We start from the raw sequence: 20,667 nt of genomic DNA on the forward strand, positions 1-20,667 counted from the left end.
GGAATGAAGTGGGCGCCGCCAGAGGAGGATAAGAAGTGTTTAGATGGCGATATCAGGAAAGCAGAATGTACAGAGGTCACCGCGCTACCTGACGCGTGGTGGCGCTCACCACAGCAGAAGCGTGGGAATCGAGCGCCGCTGCGCGAGCGAGATTTCGCCTTCTTGCATATAAGCGGTCCTAAGCATCTATGCTGATTTTTTTTTTAATATATTTTCTTTAGAACCAATGGTTCGCAGTTGTTGACAAGACTAAACATACTTAGGGTCCATGTTGGCTTCCTGTTGATTGAACACGAACTCATCAAGGCGTCAACTGCGGCTCAAACTAATTTTTATAAGGAAACATCGTTCTACTTTGACAGAAAAGATTTGAAACCGGAAATGAAGAAAGGCACAAAAGAAAAAACAGGGGTGGTATTCCTTTGCGCATTTTTTTTTTTCACGATACATTCTTATGCCGCTTTACCACAAAACAACCCCAATTTGATGTAAAACCCAGCAATTGGTCTTGGTTGCATAGCTGCCAGACCAGCGTCACAGACCAGAGCCAGCGGCACGAAACTGAAGAATTACTCGAGAAATCAATCGTCACAAAAGGCGACCTCTGTACCCCAGAACTGCTTCCAAGCTCATTTTAACCTCGTGCTATACTTGAGTCGTTTCGTGAGGCCCTAAAATAACATCACGTTACAAAACGTATGCTCAATTTTTAATATTATTACTATTATTATTATTTTTTTTTGCGCTCTGCTATAGCGACACCACTCTGTGATAACTCGAAAAACATTGGCCATGCTACATGCCGGTTTGATAGACTTTCCACTTGAGCACATATGGGTCTTACGTAACACTTGGCCGCTTAGACTGCTTGTAACGAAGAGTGATCCATTTATGACTGCTTTATGTGCGCAACTTTGGACTAACAACGCCAAAAACCATCAACGCTAAAAAAAAAAAAGAAAAAGAAGAAAACACGCTTAGAGCGCTAGTTTTATCGAGACATGCTACAAAACGAATCACCGACGTAATCGGCAATTAAATCCATTCTGTAGAGTGCGTATCGGAATTTCGCACTTTCATAAGTAGCACACTTATCTCCCCTCGTCCTTGGAGAATGGCCCTGCATCTTTAAGTAACCGGCGCCGATTCGAGAAAAAGAACAGCTATCCTATTCGCTCGCCTGAGCGGTTATTTCGTTTTTATTTTTCTTCTCTCTCTCGCTAAAAGGATGTTCGTTCTTTCGGAACTTGTTGAGCCCAATCATTTCTTTCTTATTCGGTTTCCTTGGCTCACAACGAGCACCACGTGAACACGCTGCTAAAGAAGCAAAACAAAACGCACTCACACACGTCCGACTTGCTTTCTGGTACATTGAGAAGGCTCCACCTCTTGCAGCTCGAGATCACCATTCTGCATGCGTGTCACACTTCCCTTCGCCAATGGTGTATCAAGATTGATAAATGCGCCGAGGTGGCTCAGCAGATGACTTCAGGAAAGGGGCGTCATTCGGTCCATCGGCACCAATCGGCGTGCCAGGTGCTATCAGCTTTTAAACCAGTTGGACGGAGAAGGAGAGAAAAAACAGAAGCAGCGAAAAAAATTCTTTAATTTTGTTTCTCGCGCGCAGAGAGTCCTCCCCGGCTACCCAAAGAGACTGACTGCTTATTGAGCGCGCAGGGCGGATGCTGGATCGGCCTGCGGGCGGGATAGAATCTTTACGAGTCTTCGTCGAACCAGGCTGCCGTTGAGCGGATTAATCCGCGCTATCTGCGCTAGGGCGCAGGAAAGATGGACGCATTTTCATCCGGTTTTCCAGTATGCGCAGGGGTACGCGCGAAGCACCATTCCGCTCCGGTTGCAGTTCTGCGCGGACCTCTTTCGCTACTCCCGCCCCCATTGTTCACTGCTTTTACGCAGCCAGTGTACGCCCTGTGTGAAATTTATTTCTTGTCGTGTCCTTTGTCGCTGTGACGCAATTAAAGTGAAGAATGAGGTCTTATCACTGCGGCCGTAGCTTGACGTCAGCGGTGCCGTTCCTTCTCGCTCGGCCTGGGAGCGGCTTCGTGCGGCCCAGCGTTCGTCCTACTCTGCCCAATTAACCGGCGGACGCTTTTGTCTTCCGTTTGCTTTCATGCGCGAGCCACGGGAAATTACTCTGCCACCCGCGTGTCTTTATTATTTGGCACCGATAGTTCGTTGTGCTTGTCCTGCGGGGACCGGCACAAAAGGGTTGTGGCTTCATCTGGAGAGCAGGCGTGCCAAGCACGGCGGCCAACGCGACGGGGTGTTAATATTCAAACACCATGCCGCTCATTGGCATGCACAGCCTACCAGGTCTAATGATGTCGTACAATGCTCGATAGCTTTTCAATGTTAATGAAGGTGGTCTCGCGCACTTCTTCTCGCCTGGCTTGTTTTCATCTTTCCCATCCCGGGGCCCTATTGCATAGGAGCCAGGCTTGTCCGCACTCTCATTATGCGCTGGTAGCCGTGCTCGAAGCGCTATTATGCGTCAATGTCGCCCACAGGATTGGCTAGGGCGAAAATATACGGCCGACCAGGTGGACTGCTACAATCAAATATGCAGGACGACGTCTGCTGCCGCTGCTTCTGAACCCCGTTCTTCTTATTTTTTCTCCCTTGCTCATCTCTCTTTAGTGCAGGAGAGTTCCAGCCCGGACGTCCATCGCTGGCGCTGATGGGGACGCATACCAGGAACACAAAGGACGTGCGCTCTGCAGCGGCGGTCCAAAGAATAACAATACCCTAACCATTTATTCCTGGTGTGTGTAGCTGGCTGTGCAACAGAAGTTAGGTGAAAAGGTGCGAAGTGGAGAGCGCAGAATAAGAAACGAACCCTATTTGACAAGAAATGCACCTATACCGACTAGCGGGGTGCTTATTAAGTCTGCACTTGGCTCTTGATTAATCTAGTCACTTTGATAACAACAATATACTCAAGGCGACTTTGCAGCATTGCTAAATAAATAAATAAATAAATAAATAAAATTAAAGAGTGGTACGTGCAAGGGTGGTAGGTGTATGTCACTTGAGCATCGACGCATTCAAGCGTTGACCTTTAAATGAAAAGCAGATAGGGCAGAAAAAGGATTAAATTTGGCAAGTGTGAATAACGCACAAGGACTGCTGCGTTATTCCTACATTTTGGAGTCTACACGAAATGCCCTTATTGCTTTCTCACTCACTCACTCACTCACTCACTCACTCACTCACTCACTCACTCACTCACTCACTCACTCACTCACTCACTCACTCACTCACTCACTCACTCACTCACTCACTCACTCACTCACTCACTCACTCACAACCAATGCTTAAAATCTGGCTCCATCGAAGCAGAATCTCTAGTGACTCGAGCACAGGTGAGGAGGGAAATAAGGTTGGAGATACCTTTTTACACAGATTTGTACAAAGGGGGAAAATGGTTTTAAAAGTGTTCAGTTTATGACATAGGCCTGAAACAAGCGATCCCTACTCTGTGTAGTGCGTTCGACGGTGTCAGACCTGAAACAGCTCGCAGGGAAAACAAGCGTCGGCCCTTTTAACATAACATATTATATGCGCGAAACTGCTATCTTTGTAGAACTGTTGACATCAGGGGCAAATGTGCAGCGTATTTGAGCAGTTGTGACAGGCTTGTGCGATGGAGACTTTGTTAATATGAATAAAATTTTTGCAGATGATTGTGCTTTAATTGCACCTTATACGCAAATCGCTACTGATGACGGAGAAAAGGTACGATACTATACTGGAAATACGCTTGCAGTAATGAAGCAAAAAAGGAATACTGAGAGCCGAGAATTACAGCAAACGTACTAACCCGTGAACACTGCGTGCCTTTACGTCATTTTGTGTTCCTTTTCCAGTTTTTCTTTCTTTTTTTGGCTGCCTGTTGGTGCCTTTTTGCAATGTTTTTCACACCCGCAAATTCATTCATAAACAGACACACCACGGTGCAAGGGAATGTCTCTGCTCTTCGAATGTTTTTACGCTCCAGGTCGTATTTTCGTGTTGCCCGCAGAGCAAACTGGCGTAGTTTATTGGCTTATTTTGCGGCTGCTACTGCGAGCGCAATCCCATATGAGCCTCTCGTTATATAAATAGCCATGAGGTATGAGCGTGAAGCGCGCCTTCTCCGTTTACTGCGTTCGACGACCGGCGCTGTCTTTGCGACCTGAACTTGCTGTTCATATGCCATCGTTTCGCTGGGTGTGTTTTTATGTCACAATTCAGAAACGCCGTCTTTTTTCTGCATATTTTATGTTCGGGCTTCAGTTAGCTGGCAGATATATACTTCTCTCTATTTGAGGCGCATCTCTGACGCCGGGGTGATATCTTGCAAAAGCACGAACTTGCACAGCATGAAAAGGTATAACCGCATTGCCGCGCCTGTGATGTCAAAAGTCAGAGCCCAAAAAGAAGCAAATAATTTTATTTTACCATTAAAATCTCACACGGAACAGTTCAGAGGCTTGGGCAGCATACTGCTGTGAAAACTAAAGGAAGCTATAGGCCTTCATGTTCATCTTAATTTGTCTCGATTTAGGCCGCGTACAAGGAAGACATGCCTGAAACAGAGATGACAGTTTAAAATATATGTTCACGAGAAGAAGAAATGGAATTGAGTACAAGTATCCTGTGGTTAGTTGCAGTGACCGGGGGGGGGGGGGGGGGTATGAAGAAAGGCAGCCTATTCTCGAGGATGAAAGAAAATCGACTGAAGTGATACTCAGTGACCGAAGCTGTTTTCAGCACTATGAAATGCAGTTACGACCTGGCCCATTCAGGATCATGCGCACTGTAACAGGTAATTGTGCCCCTACGCACCTCTCGTCCCCCCCCCCCTCCCCCCACCCGAATTAGCGGGGCGACAGCGGGGACGAAGCTATCTATTATATTGCGCACGATCATCATTGGGCCAGGGTGCCCCTGTCTTTCGCAGTGCTGCAAGCAGCTTCTGAGACGGAGTAGCGGTTATATTTGCAGTGGTTTGAAGCCATTTGTGCGACGAAAGGGACGATATCTGAACAATGAGAGCAGCCTTTGACTTACGGTCGCCTTGTTTGTCTTTTATATTGGAAGTACATGCACTGCTCCCGCTGATGCTTTATATGCTGATGACGAACTCCCGAACCCGATTCCGGAATCCGTATCTCAGCCGTGCTGTGTGTCGGGGGGGGGGGGGGGGGGGGGGGGGCAAAGACCCACTGACACAGCATTCTCTCAAATGGAAACTACCGTGCAAAGAATGCTGTTCAAGAGATGTAACGTTAAAACGATATAATACAATACCATGCAGCATCCTGCTTAAGTCACCTATACTCACATCGCATGCGATCGATCTGAGCTCTCATGCAGCTGTGCGATGTTTGAGATTTATCAAGAAAGTGATGATTAACTCTGATAACATACTTCTTTAACAAGATACTAGTCATCATCACCATCATCATCAGCCGGATTATACACACTACAGTCTACAAGGTAAATGTCTCTCCCATATTCCTCCAACTAACCTGGTCTGCATGTGCTAGCTCCATTCACTTGACACCTGCGAACTTTTAACCTCATCCAACCTGATTTTCTGCCGCTCCCTGCTACGCTTTCCTTCCCTTGGAATCCAATTGGTTACTCTAAGAGACCATTGGTTATCCTGTCTTCGTACTACATGTCCTGCCAACCCTCTTTCTTTTTCCTAATTTCAACTAGAATGTCAGTAACAACTTTATTTCTCTGACCCATTCTGCACACTTCCTATCTCTTAATGTTACACCTGCCATTTCCCGTTCAATGCGTTCAATGGCCCTTTGCGTTGTCCTCAACTTAAGTAGAACCTCTTTCGTTAACCTCCATGTTTCAGCCTTTAGGATGCACTTTTTATACACGTTCCTCTTGGGTGATACCGGCAGGTTACTAGTCATAATGAGTGAGTACTTTCCAAATGCGCTCCATCCCAATCTTATTATCCTAGCTATTTCCCTTTCGCGTTCCGGATCTGCGGTTACTACCTGTCCTAAGTGAATATTGCGGTTACTACCTGTCCTAAGTAGATATATTCGCCTACCGTTCGGGAGGTACCAGGTTCGATCCCCGGTGCCGCCCGTTACCCACCGGTTTCCAATGGGTACAAGATTTGCCCCGGCCTAGTTCTCGGCTTTTCTGGGGTGAAATGCTGAGGAAAAGGAGCCATGGACCAAAACTGCTGGTCCCATTACACAAAAGGTGACATATTAGCAATACGATACTAAGGAGGAGGAGGAGGAGGAGGAGGAGGAGGAGGAGGAGGAGGAGGAGGAATAAGATGAGGAGGAAAGGCAGGGAGGTTAACCCGCAAAAGCAACCGGTTTGCTACCCTGCCCTGGGGTAAGGGGGTGAGTGGATATAAAATTTGTGAGAGAGGGATGGTTGAAGTTAGTACAATCACATCACAGACATGCCACATCACAATCGTGCTACATCACATCACATCACGTCACAGTCACATCACTTAACATAACAGCAAACCCATAGTCTTTCGATTAGGCCTGTGCTTTTCATAAAGCGGAGCAGTGCCTGGGAGGCCTTCACCGCAGACGATCGCCGTGGCCAGGGACCTAAAATCTTAATTTCAGTCAATGGGCGTCCATCTAGATGCTCCAGCGTACGGCACAGACACTGTCTTTCCTCACTGTATTAAAATACTAAAATACTAATAAGATACCCGTAATAAGTAGAAATTATCAGCTAATGAGTAGAACAGTGGTCGTAATCCGGATAATTATTCCTGATTACTGCGACTGACGCGCGCTTTTGAGGTACAGCGTTTAAGAACTACAAACATATATATACATACCACACAATACACCACGAGGAAGAGATTTTGTGTGTAATACTCTAGGTAAAACGCAATTATCAATTCCATTAACTTTTACGGCGCTCGTGTTATCATACTTTCTCTCTTTCTGTTTAATTGTCTATTTTAAGGTACTTTTAAATTGATTTTATTTAATTTTTTATTTATTTTTATTTTTGTTGTAATCGCACACATGGTGTTGACTACCCAGGTTCGCGCAGTAACCTTCTACATATTTCCCGCTTACATCCCTGCCGATGTGACGTTAGTCGGTACATTTACTGAACAGTGGGAAAGCAATATCTTGACGCGTAACAATTGGCATGCAAACCTTCTAGGAATGCAGTGTTTTCATTTTTTTTTTTCAAAACCGCATGCCAGTACACGTCATTCAATGATATGCTCGCTGTGAGGCTAAATTGCGAAGATGTCACCGTTGCCACAACCACGTCACAAGCGCATTATGAATTGTGAAGGCAAGCTGTCGTCTGGCAATCTTCCTCCATTTCAAAGGTAACAAAATGGTTCTTCAAACAAACAGCGTTTTGAATCTCGGAATACGGCGAGAGTTTCTGCAATTTATCAAAGAGCTTTACAACAAGTGCCTCCTAGCGTAATCAGCAAGCTTATCACTGGGAAAATTTACGTGTGACTGCGAAAAAAAGTTGAAGTTCTTAACTTGTCTATGCTGATTCCAATGGTCGGGCTGGTAAAGTTACTGAATGTGTATGATTGTCAATCGATGATATGTGTACAACAACTGAGAAGAAATCATATTTGAACATCTCCATAGAATAACCTAAAAACATCTAAACACAGGGGTCTAAAATACGTTCTAATGAGCATCACCTTTCGGACCACTTCCCACGCGTCCCACCAATTATAGTCGTACAAATCCAGCTTTCATGGACATCACTACGAATTGAGAGGCAACTGTGGGATATTGTAAGATAATGTTATACACATATTGATAGGGATGGCTTAAGCTTCCGGTCCATGTAGCAAAAATTCGCTTTTAATTTTAAAATAGAGGTTATACGTCTCCTGCAAAACGCGCAAGAATCCTGCTCGGTCAATGTAATACGGAGAACTGCTTTTTGATAAGATTTTCAGTTACCACTGCTCTAAAAAAATATATATATTTCCGAAAATAAACGAGACTCTTGTTCATATACCGAGGCACTAGTTGATAAATGTATCAAGAAATGAGGACCATGTGCACCGCGCCTGCTGTTCAGCTTGCCGTTTCGTAAATATTTTAAAACAGTGAACAACGTTTTTTCTTGAATAGAAAATTTGCACGAGAAACAAGAGCCGTATGTGAATGTCTCTCAAGCTGTCATAATTGAGAGAAATCATTGTTTTCGTTTGCGCCTACAAGGGATACAAAGCGGACACGGTATGTGCGTTGACCAGCGCGTCTTACAAATTTGTTGTTTTAGCTTTTCTAAGCTAAACAAGAGAAGCGCGACCTGCACGGCAACAAAAAAAAGTAGGCTATAGAACTCTTGAAAAGCCCATTCTGGAAAGCTGTCCACAAACCAGAAGCATGCAGCATTTATTCTTGCAAGCAGCGATGAGGCCCATTTGATAGAACTTGTCAGTTTTGTGGTGGGCCAGTCAGACAGAACACGTTCCATATTGTCACATATGATGCACATTAAATGTAAATGTTCATATTCTTCAAAGCAGCGCTGTGTCAGAGCGTCACGGACTAGTGCGTAGGTAATATGCTATTTTATAACATGTTATTTATGTTTGAACTTCTTGCCGCTCGTTTTTTTTTTTTTTTTTTTTTTTTTTTGCGTTACAACAATACACTTATAACATGCAATCCGTACAATAATTGAATTATGAGGATGTTGTTGGAGCATTTATTTGTCGTTCAGTACATTTTCGATAGGCTATGCCACTGCTTTGACGCTTCTGAAGCTAAAGACCCCCGCTCTCTAGCAGGAGCAATTTCCTACCCTTCGTGCCATATAACATGCCCCAAAAGCCAATCTGCGCTGTCGGTTTTCTGTCCCGAAGGCATCGTGTCAACACCCGGACCTTTCCCTTTCACCGCGTAGTTCACCCCAAGAAAATCCTGTTTCAACCAAGTCGCTAAGTGCACCCTAGTTTTTGAAAAGCGCGAGTTAAGACCGTGTTACACGGGCCGCCGAATTGGATTTTCGGGAGACGCGGTGCTCAGCAAGAGTGCGAGGGCTCTTCCAGGCTAGAAGCTAGGACTGCTGCAGAAAACAGCTTTACTCTGGGCCTTAACGAGTACGCTCTCGTGTCGACTACACGCGAAAGGGCCGCTCACGCAACCGTTCTGTTTTAGGGGACGCGCATGCGCCAAGCTCTTGATGGAATTACAGTGGGTGCCCTTTTACCGTCCGCGGCTGCTGGGGGTCGATGGGCAGACAGCACTTATATTATGGCAAACAAAATTGGCCGCCACGCACGCGACATTGACTCAGAGCAGACTGTGTCGTGGGATTCGTAGTATCAACAAATTTCTACAAGTGCATGCGTGCAGAGCCAATGCCGCTTTTGCCCGCACAAGACTTGCCTTGATTGGAAACATTTTTGTGTGTCTCAATCAATGGGTAACATTGTTCGCGGCGGCCGATTTTACCATATGACATGAGGCGCAGATGCTAACGAGGCAGCTACGCACTGGAGTAAGAAAAGGGAATGTTTGGAGTGTACGCGATAGAATTTACACCATCGTACGAGACGACGGACTAGTTCGCGCCGGGATGACTTCCGCAGCTGCGGTTCGGCTTCGACCTGCCGCAAGCCTTAGTCCCTGACAGCGCGTTCTAATCATTGCGACTGACCATGACTATGTGGCGCTTCCCCACATTTAGAAAAACCAGAATTATATGCAAACAATACATGTACGCGTTCTTTAGATGGCTTGGTTCTGGCGTTAGTCGTGACGTGTTTGTGGCCACAAACAACAGGCAAGCTTCTGGCTAACTGCTGCAATTTATGATTCAGAAAGTTGCACAGAAAGACGGCCCCGGTATAAAACAAACCACTGTTTTCTTTCCGAAAAACACAAATGCTCCTGTTTATTTTTTTTTTTTTTTTTATATGTACAAAGTGTGAAAATTGGAGCCTCATAAGTACGACGATTCGTGCTCATTTATCACTTGTAGAACACTAGTTGTAAAGTTGGTGATTAAAAAAAGATGACGAGACAGCTTTAATTGCTATTGGCCTCAGCTCGCGTATCATGGTTCGAGTGCATGCAATTTTTTATTCTAATCACTATAATCCCTTCATCTCTGCCTCCTTATCTCGCACATACTCATTAGCATGTAGTCGTCAGCTGCCGTATTAAGCGCATTGGCACGCGGCACAGATAGCTCCGCATTAGCCAAGATCGAACATGCATGCGTGGCCTGAGGGTAGCGCGTCTGAATTGGGATACAACCGTGCCAAAAAAAAAAAAAAAAATATATATATATATATATATATATATATATATATATATATATATATATATATATATATAGAGAGAGAGAGAGAGAGAGAGAGAAAATGGTTCCAACATGCATATTAAGCATCGGCTAGGAAAGATATTTTTCAAAATCAGCCCTGTGAGCTGATTTTACCTATCTGCACTTAATTTCTAAACAAGACCACTTACTTGTTCGGCTGAAAGGTTATGCTCCGCGGTTGTACGCTTATCCGTTCCAGTTGATTAAAGAGAACTAGTTGTTTGCTTGTTCCCTCTATAGAAGCGAATCTCCGTTTAAGTATTACGCAGAAGCTCACAGCGGAAGAAAGACAACAACCAGCTTGTCATGTTTTATCATCACTATATTTTAATCCAACACGTTGTATTTTACTGTATTACACACGCAGTCTGTCACCGTCATGGTTGCCAGAGAACCAGTCGCGATAGCAACTTGAGAGGAAAAATAAAGAGTTCAGGACGTGAAATCAACAACTAAGACACGCAAAACAAAACAATAAAATATTACAGAAGAGTTTACATTCTGTTTTGCGCTCACTGTCGAGAATTCACCATCCTGCATTTTTTTTTCTTTCTATCCACACACTGCACCATTCACTTCTTAAATATGTACAGTCCGTTTGCACCATTGCCTTTGAATAAGTTAGAGACGGAAGTTCATTGTGCCTCCACACGATCTCTTGTTAAAGCCTTGTTGGTCTTTTCAACACGTCAAAATGCAGAGTATTGCACGCTACTGGGAGTAACGCACAGCACTACAATGAGAACAGGGGCATTCAAAGAGCATCGCGCAACGCCATGTCCACAGCGGTAGCTGCCTTAATTCTGCAGTGCGAACAGAAAGCAGTGATAAGCATGAAACACCTACGTGAAAGCAACAACATTTCGGAAGCGGCAGAACACATGCATGCTTTGTAGCAAAGAGCATTGGATGCCCAACTGCGCTGCCAAAAATAAAAAATAAATACTAAAAGAAATTGATATCCAACAACCCCCTTTTCTTGTTGAAGTAAGCCTCGCTGAGTTATTGAACAGCGAAGGGGCACTAAACCATTGGCGGCGGAGTATAAATATTAGCAAAAAAAAAAAAAAAAAGCAATTATGGTCGCATAGTCAAAGGTCTCAGAAGTGAGTAAATGTACGCCATTTTATTTTTGACTCATCAACACTTTCTGTGTGAGCGAGATCGCGCAAAATTTTGTTCACGTTCACTGTTTCCAGACAATGCACGCTCCCCCGATGGACGGCTTTTCGTGAACCAGTATAGTATGCTTGGTCTTTAGTGCACGTTTATAATTGCGATACACTTGCCGCCGGCGTGCGCATGTGTTTTATACGTCCTCACGATATTACCGCATGAACGGTTACAATATATATTGCGATATAACTGGGATGGCATCTTTTTCAAGGTAGATCTCATCTGTCTTAGCCTTTTCTTATTTTATTTTTTTGCGATCACTGCAGCGCTGTACACTCGGTGAGAGCAAATTATGAATTGAATAAAGTACACGAAACTACACAGTACTTTGACGAAATTTCTGATGGATATGAAAACACATGAAATTTTTTTTTCGCCTTGCGAAGAGCTAGAACGCTCACTTATTTCCCAAACGCTTAGTTTATTTCACTCATTTCTTCGAAAAAGCGCTTAGAAAGCAGGCATGAAACCCTGAATAATAATAACAGAATGTTTTTCAGCAGTGCCAAACTTTAGTTGATTAGAGGCCTATATCATGCAGCTTCCTTAACGTCCCTGATGTTGTTTCCTGCAGAACACTTCTTTGTGCGTCTGCATTAGCAAATGAAAGACAATGTACAGGGTCGATCCAGTTTAGGATTACAGCGCGTGTCCTGCCCAAAGCTGCAACACTGGAGCGTTGCTCCGTTGCCACACGCAACAAAGCAGCGACCATTATTGATTTTCATCACCTGGTCTTCCTAAACGTGCCACAGCATCTCGGTACGCAAGCGAGTATTGTAATTTATGGCGGCAAGACCTAATCCTATTCTATTCAGATCGCTGTTTATTGTGAAGCGTAAAAGAGAGATACGCTTCGCTAAAAGCATCGCATTGCTCTTTCCTCATTGCGATTTGCGCTCACTTGCGCAGTCTCTACGCAGTTATCACCAACCAACCAACGGCTACTCTAAACGTTGCGTTTGCGCGGCCTATTTCGCGGCAATATCACTGCTACGCGCAACGTATAGGAACGATCAACTTTTACCGCAATACTTTCATCAAAGGCCGAGACACATACGCCTCATCACTTGCTGCTTTGCTCAGTAGACATGTCGAAGTTACACCGAGACTGCGTTCTGCTCCATCGCATTGCTGCATGTTTTCACTGCTCTACTAACTTAGAAAAACAAGAAAAGAACATCTGTTGTCCGCAGCAATTATCGTTTTCGGATCCCGTGATAGAAATAATAATAATGATAACAATAATAACACCCGTTAAACAGCGTGCGGCCAACCGTTCTCGCTCTACATGACAGAAAAACTCGCAAGAGTGTCTGTTGTCAGTGAAGCCGCAGGACATTCACATAACCACTGGCACACAAGCTGAAGTCCGAGCACTACATGCTGTAGCTAGTATGATATGTCTATTGGTTTTTGCATGCTGCAGTAAATCACAGTGTACAATGAGGAATATCTTTTTAAACCACGAAACGTTACCGGATTTCGCGTTTCGTGGTTTAAAGTGGTTCGCATTTTGTGCACTTCTGAGACACTCGCATATTGGGTCCACCTGTCCAGAATTTTTCACTCACAGCGTTGGGTCCCGCTCGATTATGCCGCATAAAAACGCAAGCCCCTAGAAAACGTTGCCATTTAAATACCATATTCACCACTGGCAGCTGGCTACCACACAACTTTCGCAGCATGAAGCACCCCGACTGCTTGAGCTCTTTCAGCAGCCGTCACTTCGCACCACAATCTATGTGACCTTCTCGGCGATATACCGCCGCGCCATTTAATCGTCTGATTGGCGAAAACCCATACAGCCACAAGTATCGCCACCTCCAGCGATGTTTACGTTTTAAATATGTACTGTCGACAGTGGCAACCAAGTCGACCCTACCAAATTAAAACCACACTAATGAGGAAGTACAGCAAAAACGAAGAACAGCCAATATGCCAATATGCCTTAGACAAACAAAACAGCTAAAATTTGGAATACATTAGCATCAATTGTTAAGGGCTGCGCAGAAGCTTCCTCTGTTTTCAGCAGCGTGTGTTTGCATTCTTTTTTTTAAAGGAAACGGCATTTTTCTCCAAGGAGCAAGCATCTTCTAGCTCAGTGAACGCAGTTGAATGTATAGCTATAGCGTAATGGCATGCTCTCGTGGACTTGCGTGTTCAAATATAAGACATCGACAGCGCAAGCAGTAGCGTCCAACTCCAGGACCAGCGCCGCAATAGGCAAAATAAAAAAAGAAGAAACAGGAACACTGGAACCTGTTTGATGTGGGCACAGTATCTGCGCCTTTGACTAAAAAATGCCTCATGAGTGCCGTGAGTGAAGGTCAGTACGCCCTCTTTCCAGTAGGCAATGTCTAGCGGATTTCACTTAGTAGGGACTTAGAGCCACTTCGGGTCATTACAAAATACGCAAATGCTCTAAAATATCTGCATACTGCCCTTTTCTTCGCGCGCAATAACAACAACAACAGAAGAAACGCAAAAGAAAATGACAGTGTCTGACTCTAGTTCACAAGAGCAGTAAGTCAAGAGGGCGTGGGGGGCGAGGCTTGTCGAGTGGGTCTTGGCGTGAACGATGCGAGATGACATTAAATGTATGGAGAGGCGGCAGCAAACAGGACACGAGATATTTTCTCCTTCTCTCTTTGTTTCTATGTACAAGGGTGGGGAAGGGACGAAGGGAATGGAAGAGGTCCGCGCACTATCCTCACTCTCGCATTTGTGAGCCCGAACTACAAACGATGCGTCTAAAAGCAAGCTTGTCCGCGCCCGCGGAGATGCCACGTAGACCTTGCGACCTCCAGTGCTTGGAGCGTTGATGGTGACGTGATCTTTCCGTTCGCCGTTCAGTAGTCAAGCGGTGCTCAGTGAGCGCGAAGTCACTAGTGATAACAAATAAATGCCCCATGCTTGAGTAGGAAGCTCGAGATGATGATAGTTCAGCACAAGGTAGGCGTGCTGGCGAAATTCTCGCGAGTTGCACACGGCACAGCAGCCAGAGGAAGGGAGGTCTTCTAGGGTGCGCGCCCGTCGGTGTGACGGCAGAGTCTACATGCAGTGCTACGACGCTGGGACAGCGGCCACGTACACACACACACACACACGCACACACACTACGCGGGGGGAAACACGGCGACGAAGTCCGAAGCGCTCATCCCTCGAGAGAAGCGTGTCCCTGGCGGCCCGGCGCGCGCGAGGCAGCGCTGCGGCCGGCAGCAGTCCGGAACCGTCGCCGGGCGCTGCCTCATGACGGGCTGGGCTGCGGCGCGCTCGCCTGGCTCGTCGACGGGCTGCTGCTGGTGGAGGCGACGGCGGCCGCGATAGCGGCGGCCGAGGAACGTGCCGGCGCCAGCCGGCTCAGGTTGAAGGCACCCGAGGGACCCGGCGGAGGAGCGGCGGCGGGCTTGGGCAGCACCATGTCGGCGGCCGCAGAAAACGCGGCGGCAGTCCGTAACCTACTCAGCGACGCGGCCGTCGTGGAGTCCGTGAGGGGTGAGCCCGCCGACACTGGCGCTAGCCCCGCCGCGGGGGACATGATGGTCGGCACGCTGTACACCGTAGACAGGGGAAACGAACCACCACCCAGGCTACCCAACGTGCTGGCGTACCACGAACTCGTCTTGTGGTATGGAGTCAGGTAATCCAGTCGCGCAGAGCGCTGAAGCGAGGCCATGCGTGCGGCCACCGCCGCAGCTGACGGCGCTCCGGGGGACAACATGCTGTGGCTGGGGCTGCCAGACGTGGCCGTGTCTACGATGGACCAGATGCGCGGCTTCGGAGCCGAGGACACGTCACTGTGGCCATTGGGAGACGCAGCCGGCGTCCGCGCCGAAGATTCGGAATCAGACAGCGAGGCATCCGACAAGTTGCCGCCACCCTGCTGCAGCCCGTGCCGGGGCTCCTCCGAGGAATGCGACGCACCGCTGGGCCGGCGCAGGTCAGTCAGGTCCGAGGACCGAGAGTCATCGTCCACGTCAACGAGATCTGCAACAAGCAGCGCAAGCGTTTCATGAGAAACTGAAGCTATGGGCCAATGCAATCTCCAAGCGATTCGATGCCCCGAACCACTCCAAGCGATTCGATGCCCCGAACCAAGTAAAACCGTAACAGTTGTTCTGACTTGTTCGCTAACGATGCTTCAGTAATAGCTCTGGAAATGCAAACAGATGCACTGTACTTTTAATCGGCTTTTATATTTTGTTGTCTGGCATACATTTAGGATCTCTTCCTCAGCCTCTCAAGTGCAAATAAAAGTAGAAATGTCCGAGCAGAGTCTCACTCTGTGGACTTGCGGGCGTGAAAAAGCGTGCAACTACTGCCCCAATCAGGAAGAGCCCCGCACTAAAAGCGCGTGTTTTACAAAGTGCTGCTCACCGTCAGAATCGTCGCGTGGCCTCTTGCGCGTCTCCGACAGGCCTGCTGTGCCGGCGGCTGCAGCCATCAGCTGGTGGTTTCGCCGCGCCAGCTCCTCGGCGGCCCGGGCCGCGGCCTCCGACGAAGATGTAGAGTTGCTCTCCTGGCGCGAAGCAGCCGCAGATCCCTGGCCGTCCTTGGAGTCGTGTCGCGCGGGCGGCGCGTCATCTCCGTCCGCGTCGTCGTCGTCGTCGCATCGGTTCCTAGGCGACCAGGTCATCTTGTTCTCCTTTTTTAGTCGGCGCCGCGCATTCGCGAACCAGGTGGACACCTGCCCGGACAGAGCGCATCCACGGACAGTTAAGTGAAGGGCTCGAGAACATTTTATTCCTAAGCGGCTGGGGTATAAAAAGCAATATATCACGGTAGAAGCGAAACTGTGAGAACAGCGTTCTGCAATGAGGTAACGCTATATACGAAAGCTAAACATTGACCTGCGCATGTCATTTATCTTCGTGTGCCGAAAGACAAATAAAAAAGACTTATAATTTAGGTACGTAGCAAAGCCAAGTTCTTCCCCTGTACACTTAGTCTTCTGTATCTACTAAACGACACTACATGCACCAGTGATGTATCAGCAGCGCTACAAAAAAGCCTTCATACAAGTTTGGGCGCATTCCTTGAGTCATTAAGGCAACAGGCCCATAATTAGGGCAGATAGAAGGAGCAAATGACAAAAGAGATGTGAGCACTGAGAACATGGTAAAAGGCCGCGGTTTCGATAGAAGCAATAAAAATTGTACACCGGACAGTTTCCAATAATCCTGCCACTAAATCAGCCTACACGCCAACCGTGTTCTCGGCTCTTGCACGCACTTGTCAAATGGAGTAGAAAGTGGAAAAGAAGACAAAGTGGCACAAACAGGTTTAAAGAGTCACAACTATAATAAGGGGACATGTATTTCGTATCCCATAAACCATAAATAAAGACGACAAAACACAAGTGCATATCAAGAAAAGACACCGGGGAAGGTGATAAACGCGATGAAAAGCACTGATCTGTATAACTGGCCAAGTCGAGTGCACACCTGCGTTAACGTCATCTTCGTGATGATGGCTAGCATAATCTTCTCGCCCTTCGTAGGATAGGGGTTTTTTCGGTGCTCGTTCAGCCAGGCTTTCAGCGTACTCGTGGTCTCTCTGGTGGCGTTCTTGCGTCGGGCGCCGTTGAGGTCCATGCCGTACCTGCGCGCAATCAAAGCATGTCGAGAAGGTTGTGAATACTCTTATGCATTATAACTGCGATAGACTACGCTACACGTGGAAAAGGGGGCAAAGAGAGATAAGGATGAGAAGGAGTGGCAACGAAATTAGTTTTTTACGCGCCCACACCACTATGATAAGGGGACAGAGGGCGCAAATGTTGATAGACGAGAACTAAACCCCGATTCCTTTAACAACTTCAGTAATGACTTTAACGCTTTTCTCTGTGATGAAGATTTTTTCCAAGGCCCCAAAACCTTTGCTTGTAAGAGGAGGAGAGTGCGAGCAGAGGAGTGTAGCAGCCAGGAAGGAACGCTCTCGCTTAAACCGAGGGCAGTCACAAAGTATGTGCCCAATAATAGGAATTATATATATATATATATATATATATATATATATATATATATATATATATATATATATATATATATATATATATATATATATATATATAAGCAGATCAATTAAGGGGAGATGAGGGTGCTCGTTACAATACATGAAGGAAAGAAGCCAACAGCCGGCGAGGCCAAGGAAAGCGTTGGGGATGGTACTTTGTTGTTGTTTTTTTAATGTTTACTTGGATAATCACAGAAATTAGTAACGTAATCTGTTTAGGGGAAAGAGAATTAAACACAAAGTAGAAGAAAGAACAACGTGCCGATGGTGGGAACCGAACCCACGACCTCCGAATATCGCGTCCGGTGCTCTTCCAACTGAGCTACATCGGCCGCTGTCCCCCCTGCTACTTTCTTGGGTATTTATGTTGTCTGTATACGAACCTTGAGAGTGTTCACCAGCGCCACCCTCAACCATAGCGGCGGACGTGGAACGTCTTTAGTTACCGCCAGCGTCACGTAGGAGTGAGGGCGAAAGCTGTGCTAGAAGCCTCTTACGCTACCTATGGCTTCAAGACTGCCATAACCGAGACCCCCGTAAGCTACAAGCAGAGCAATTAAGGGGAGATGAGGGTGCTCGTTACAATACATGAAGGAAAGAAGCCAACAGCCGGCGAGGCCAAGGGAAGTTGCCTCGCCGGCTGTTGGCTTCTTTCCTTCATATATATATATATATATATATATATATATATATATATATATATATATATATATATATATATATATATATATATATATATATACACACACACACACAACATTCGCAGCACGCTTGTTACAGCTGCATGATTGCAAGTGTCATTTAAAATGGAATAACATTTTGCAGGCGGCGCCGCCTCATTACAGGGCATGACATAGTGCGCACAGCAGAAAGTGTGACCCATCGCATTGAACAGCGTGAGAAAACAAGTGTGACAATTTCGGTGACCCGTGTACGTTTCCGCCCCAATAGACTCCAGAGCTCCGACTAAAACTTTATGGCTTGGCCAAGTTTTTCGAGAGAATACGTGGAGAGGGAAAAGAAAATAACAAACAAAACAAAAACGAAAGCGCAGAGAAAAAGCAGCGCCGGACAAGTGAAAGAAGCAATCCTCCCACGCGGCATAAAGAGACTATAGTGTCGAGAGGCCGAAGCCGAGCTGGCTGCCGCGTTGTACAGGCGTGTACGACTGCCCGCGACAGCGTTTCGATTTGCGGCGTCGTTCGCCCCGCAATTCCCACAAGGCAGCACCGTCCTGAAAGTGAACGCAGTACAAAGGCAGTCGAAAAAGCCGGCTACGACAACCCCCAGGCCCCTCTTCGGAAGAGAAAGGGAGAAGAAAAAAACCGAGGAACCAGGAAAGATCGATGCCGAAGGAAACTTGGTTATACGCGCGTTCGGCCAGCCATGCCGCAGGCCGACAAAACAATGAGATGATAGGGTGTGGGAGGGGAGATTCACGCAGGACACCGCAATGCCAATCGGCGACGAATATTAATCACGATTATCCTCATTCATTAGGAAGCTGGCCGTTCCCGTGGGCGATTTCATGCTGGAAAAATGAACAGCATCCCTCCTAGGAATCCATCTCACTCGAAGGTTTCCTGCCATCCCAAAAGCGCTGCCACAGAAAGAGGGTTGTTCATTAGCAGCTCCGGAAACACAGCGAGACTACTTAATTATGAAAAATGAACCCCACCCTGTGTCCGCTGGTGTTGTGCAAGGACTAAGCGGTAATTCGAGATCAAGATTATATCGGCCATGGATAAGCGCGCGCATGACAGTTCGCAGCCAACGGTGGGCTTAAAATAAATAAATAAAACTTCTAACATCACGCAGTTTTATATATATATATATATATATATATATATATATATATATATATATATATATATATATATATATATATATAAATATATATATATATATATATATATATATATATATATATATATATATATATATATATATATATATATATATATATATATATATATATATATATATATATATATATGCAAGTTTACAACATGTGCGCCCCAATATAGTTAGAGATATATATAAAAAAAAAGGATAGAGAAACAACCAATCCGCATGACTTCTAAAGTGGGAACTTCGCAATTATAAGGGCACATCGGCGCGCAGAAGATATGCACTCCAACGGCACAAGCGTACTTTGTTCATGATTCTTAGTGTGTCGCGAGTAAAAGTTCGCATCTCGGCATGCGCGACCAGTCTTCCTCGCAGGCACGTCACACCTTGGTTGAAAAAAGCGAGGTCTCTGCCACAGTCGTCCCAGCCGCTCTCGGTTAATGAAGCAACTTTGGAAAGGTAGTGAAAGACTGCAACACAAGCTGTTATTTTCTACATCGCATACCCGACTTAATTATACATTTGATACGCAGTCCATCTTGATTCGAGCCATCGACGAACTGCTATAGCTACTGCATGTTAGCATGCTGCTCCACCAGAGAAAGTGAGGTCGCTTGTCATCCCCAGCACAGAAAAATACAAGCGTGCCCACACCACGCAACAAAGCAAGAGTACTGAATCTACTATATTGCAACTTGCACCACGCGTTATCATGCTTAGCAGGAAAGCCCAGTTCAGCCTCTGTGCGCACTGCCTTATCGTTAGTTTCCTTTCTCCTTTTTTTTTTTTTTCTCTGTGCATCACATCCCCGGTGCCAAGCTGCAGTTTGGAAAGCTGCAACGTGTCATCAGCCCGACGTTGCTGCGTTGTCTCGCCGCGGTGCATGAATTAGGGGCTGCGAGGGGAGACCAAGTGTGCCGACATACGTCTCCGATGACGCCGGCTGATCTGTCGCTCTTTTCGCGACGCTCCTTCCATTTTAAAGCGCTGTTGTTGTCTCCGCTGACACACACAAGCACAGCTTCGAAATCAGCAAGCCTCCAATTTCGTCTCGCGAGAGGCTGATCAGTAACAGCCATTCTGGAAATCCGAGAGTCTCGTCGAACACGTCCCGAGGAGAGAGCGCGCCAGCCACGTCGAATCCCGAGAGACCGGGAGTCCGCGTTCGAAGGGGCACCGGGTTCGGGCAGCCTGCCGACAGCCGGAAGCTCACAATTACCGGTGTTCTAACGTGCTTTAGTTCCATCGCGTTTCCAAGTGACAGCGTAATTTCGC

At 46.4% G+C, this 20,667-nt stretch overlaps 1 protein-coding gene across 1 annotated transcript in view; it reads right to left on the reverse strand.

Annotated features, from left to right (window-relative positions):
* Positions 1-10,657: 10,657 nt before the first annotated feature.
* Positions 10,658-20,667, reverse strand: part of LOC146205361 (uncharacterized) — a 107,092-nt gene continuing 97,082 nt past the window's right edge. The window contains exons 5-7 of the mRNA XM_084590021.1: positions 16,971-17,127; positions 15,904-16,213; positions 10,658-15,513 (exon numbers count right to left, since the gene is read on the reverse strand). Of these exons, the coding sequence (XP_084446147.1) occupies positions 14,774-15,513; positions 15,904-16,213; positions 16,971-17,127 (1,207 nt within the window). The 3' untranslated portion in view covers positions 10,658-14,773. The remainder of the gene's footprint in view (positions 15,514-15,903; positions 16,214-16,970; positions 17,128-20,667) is intronic.

The sequence above is a fragment of the Amblyomma maculatum genome, chromosome 1 (genome assembly GCF_055883805.1).
Source record: "Amblyomma maculatum isolate TAMU_Amacu chromosome 1, ASM5588380v1, whole genome shotgun sequence".
In the NCBI taxonomy this organism is placed as follows: domain Eukaryota; kingdom Metazoa; phylum Arthropoda; class Arachnida; order Ixodida; family Ixodidae; genus Amblyomma; species Amblyomma maculatum.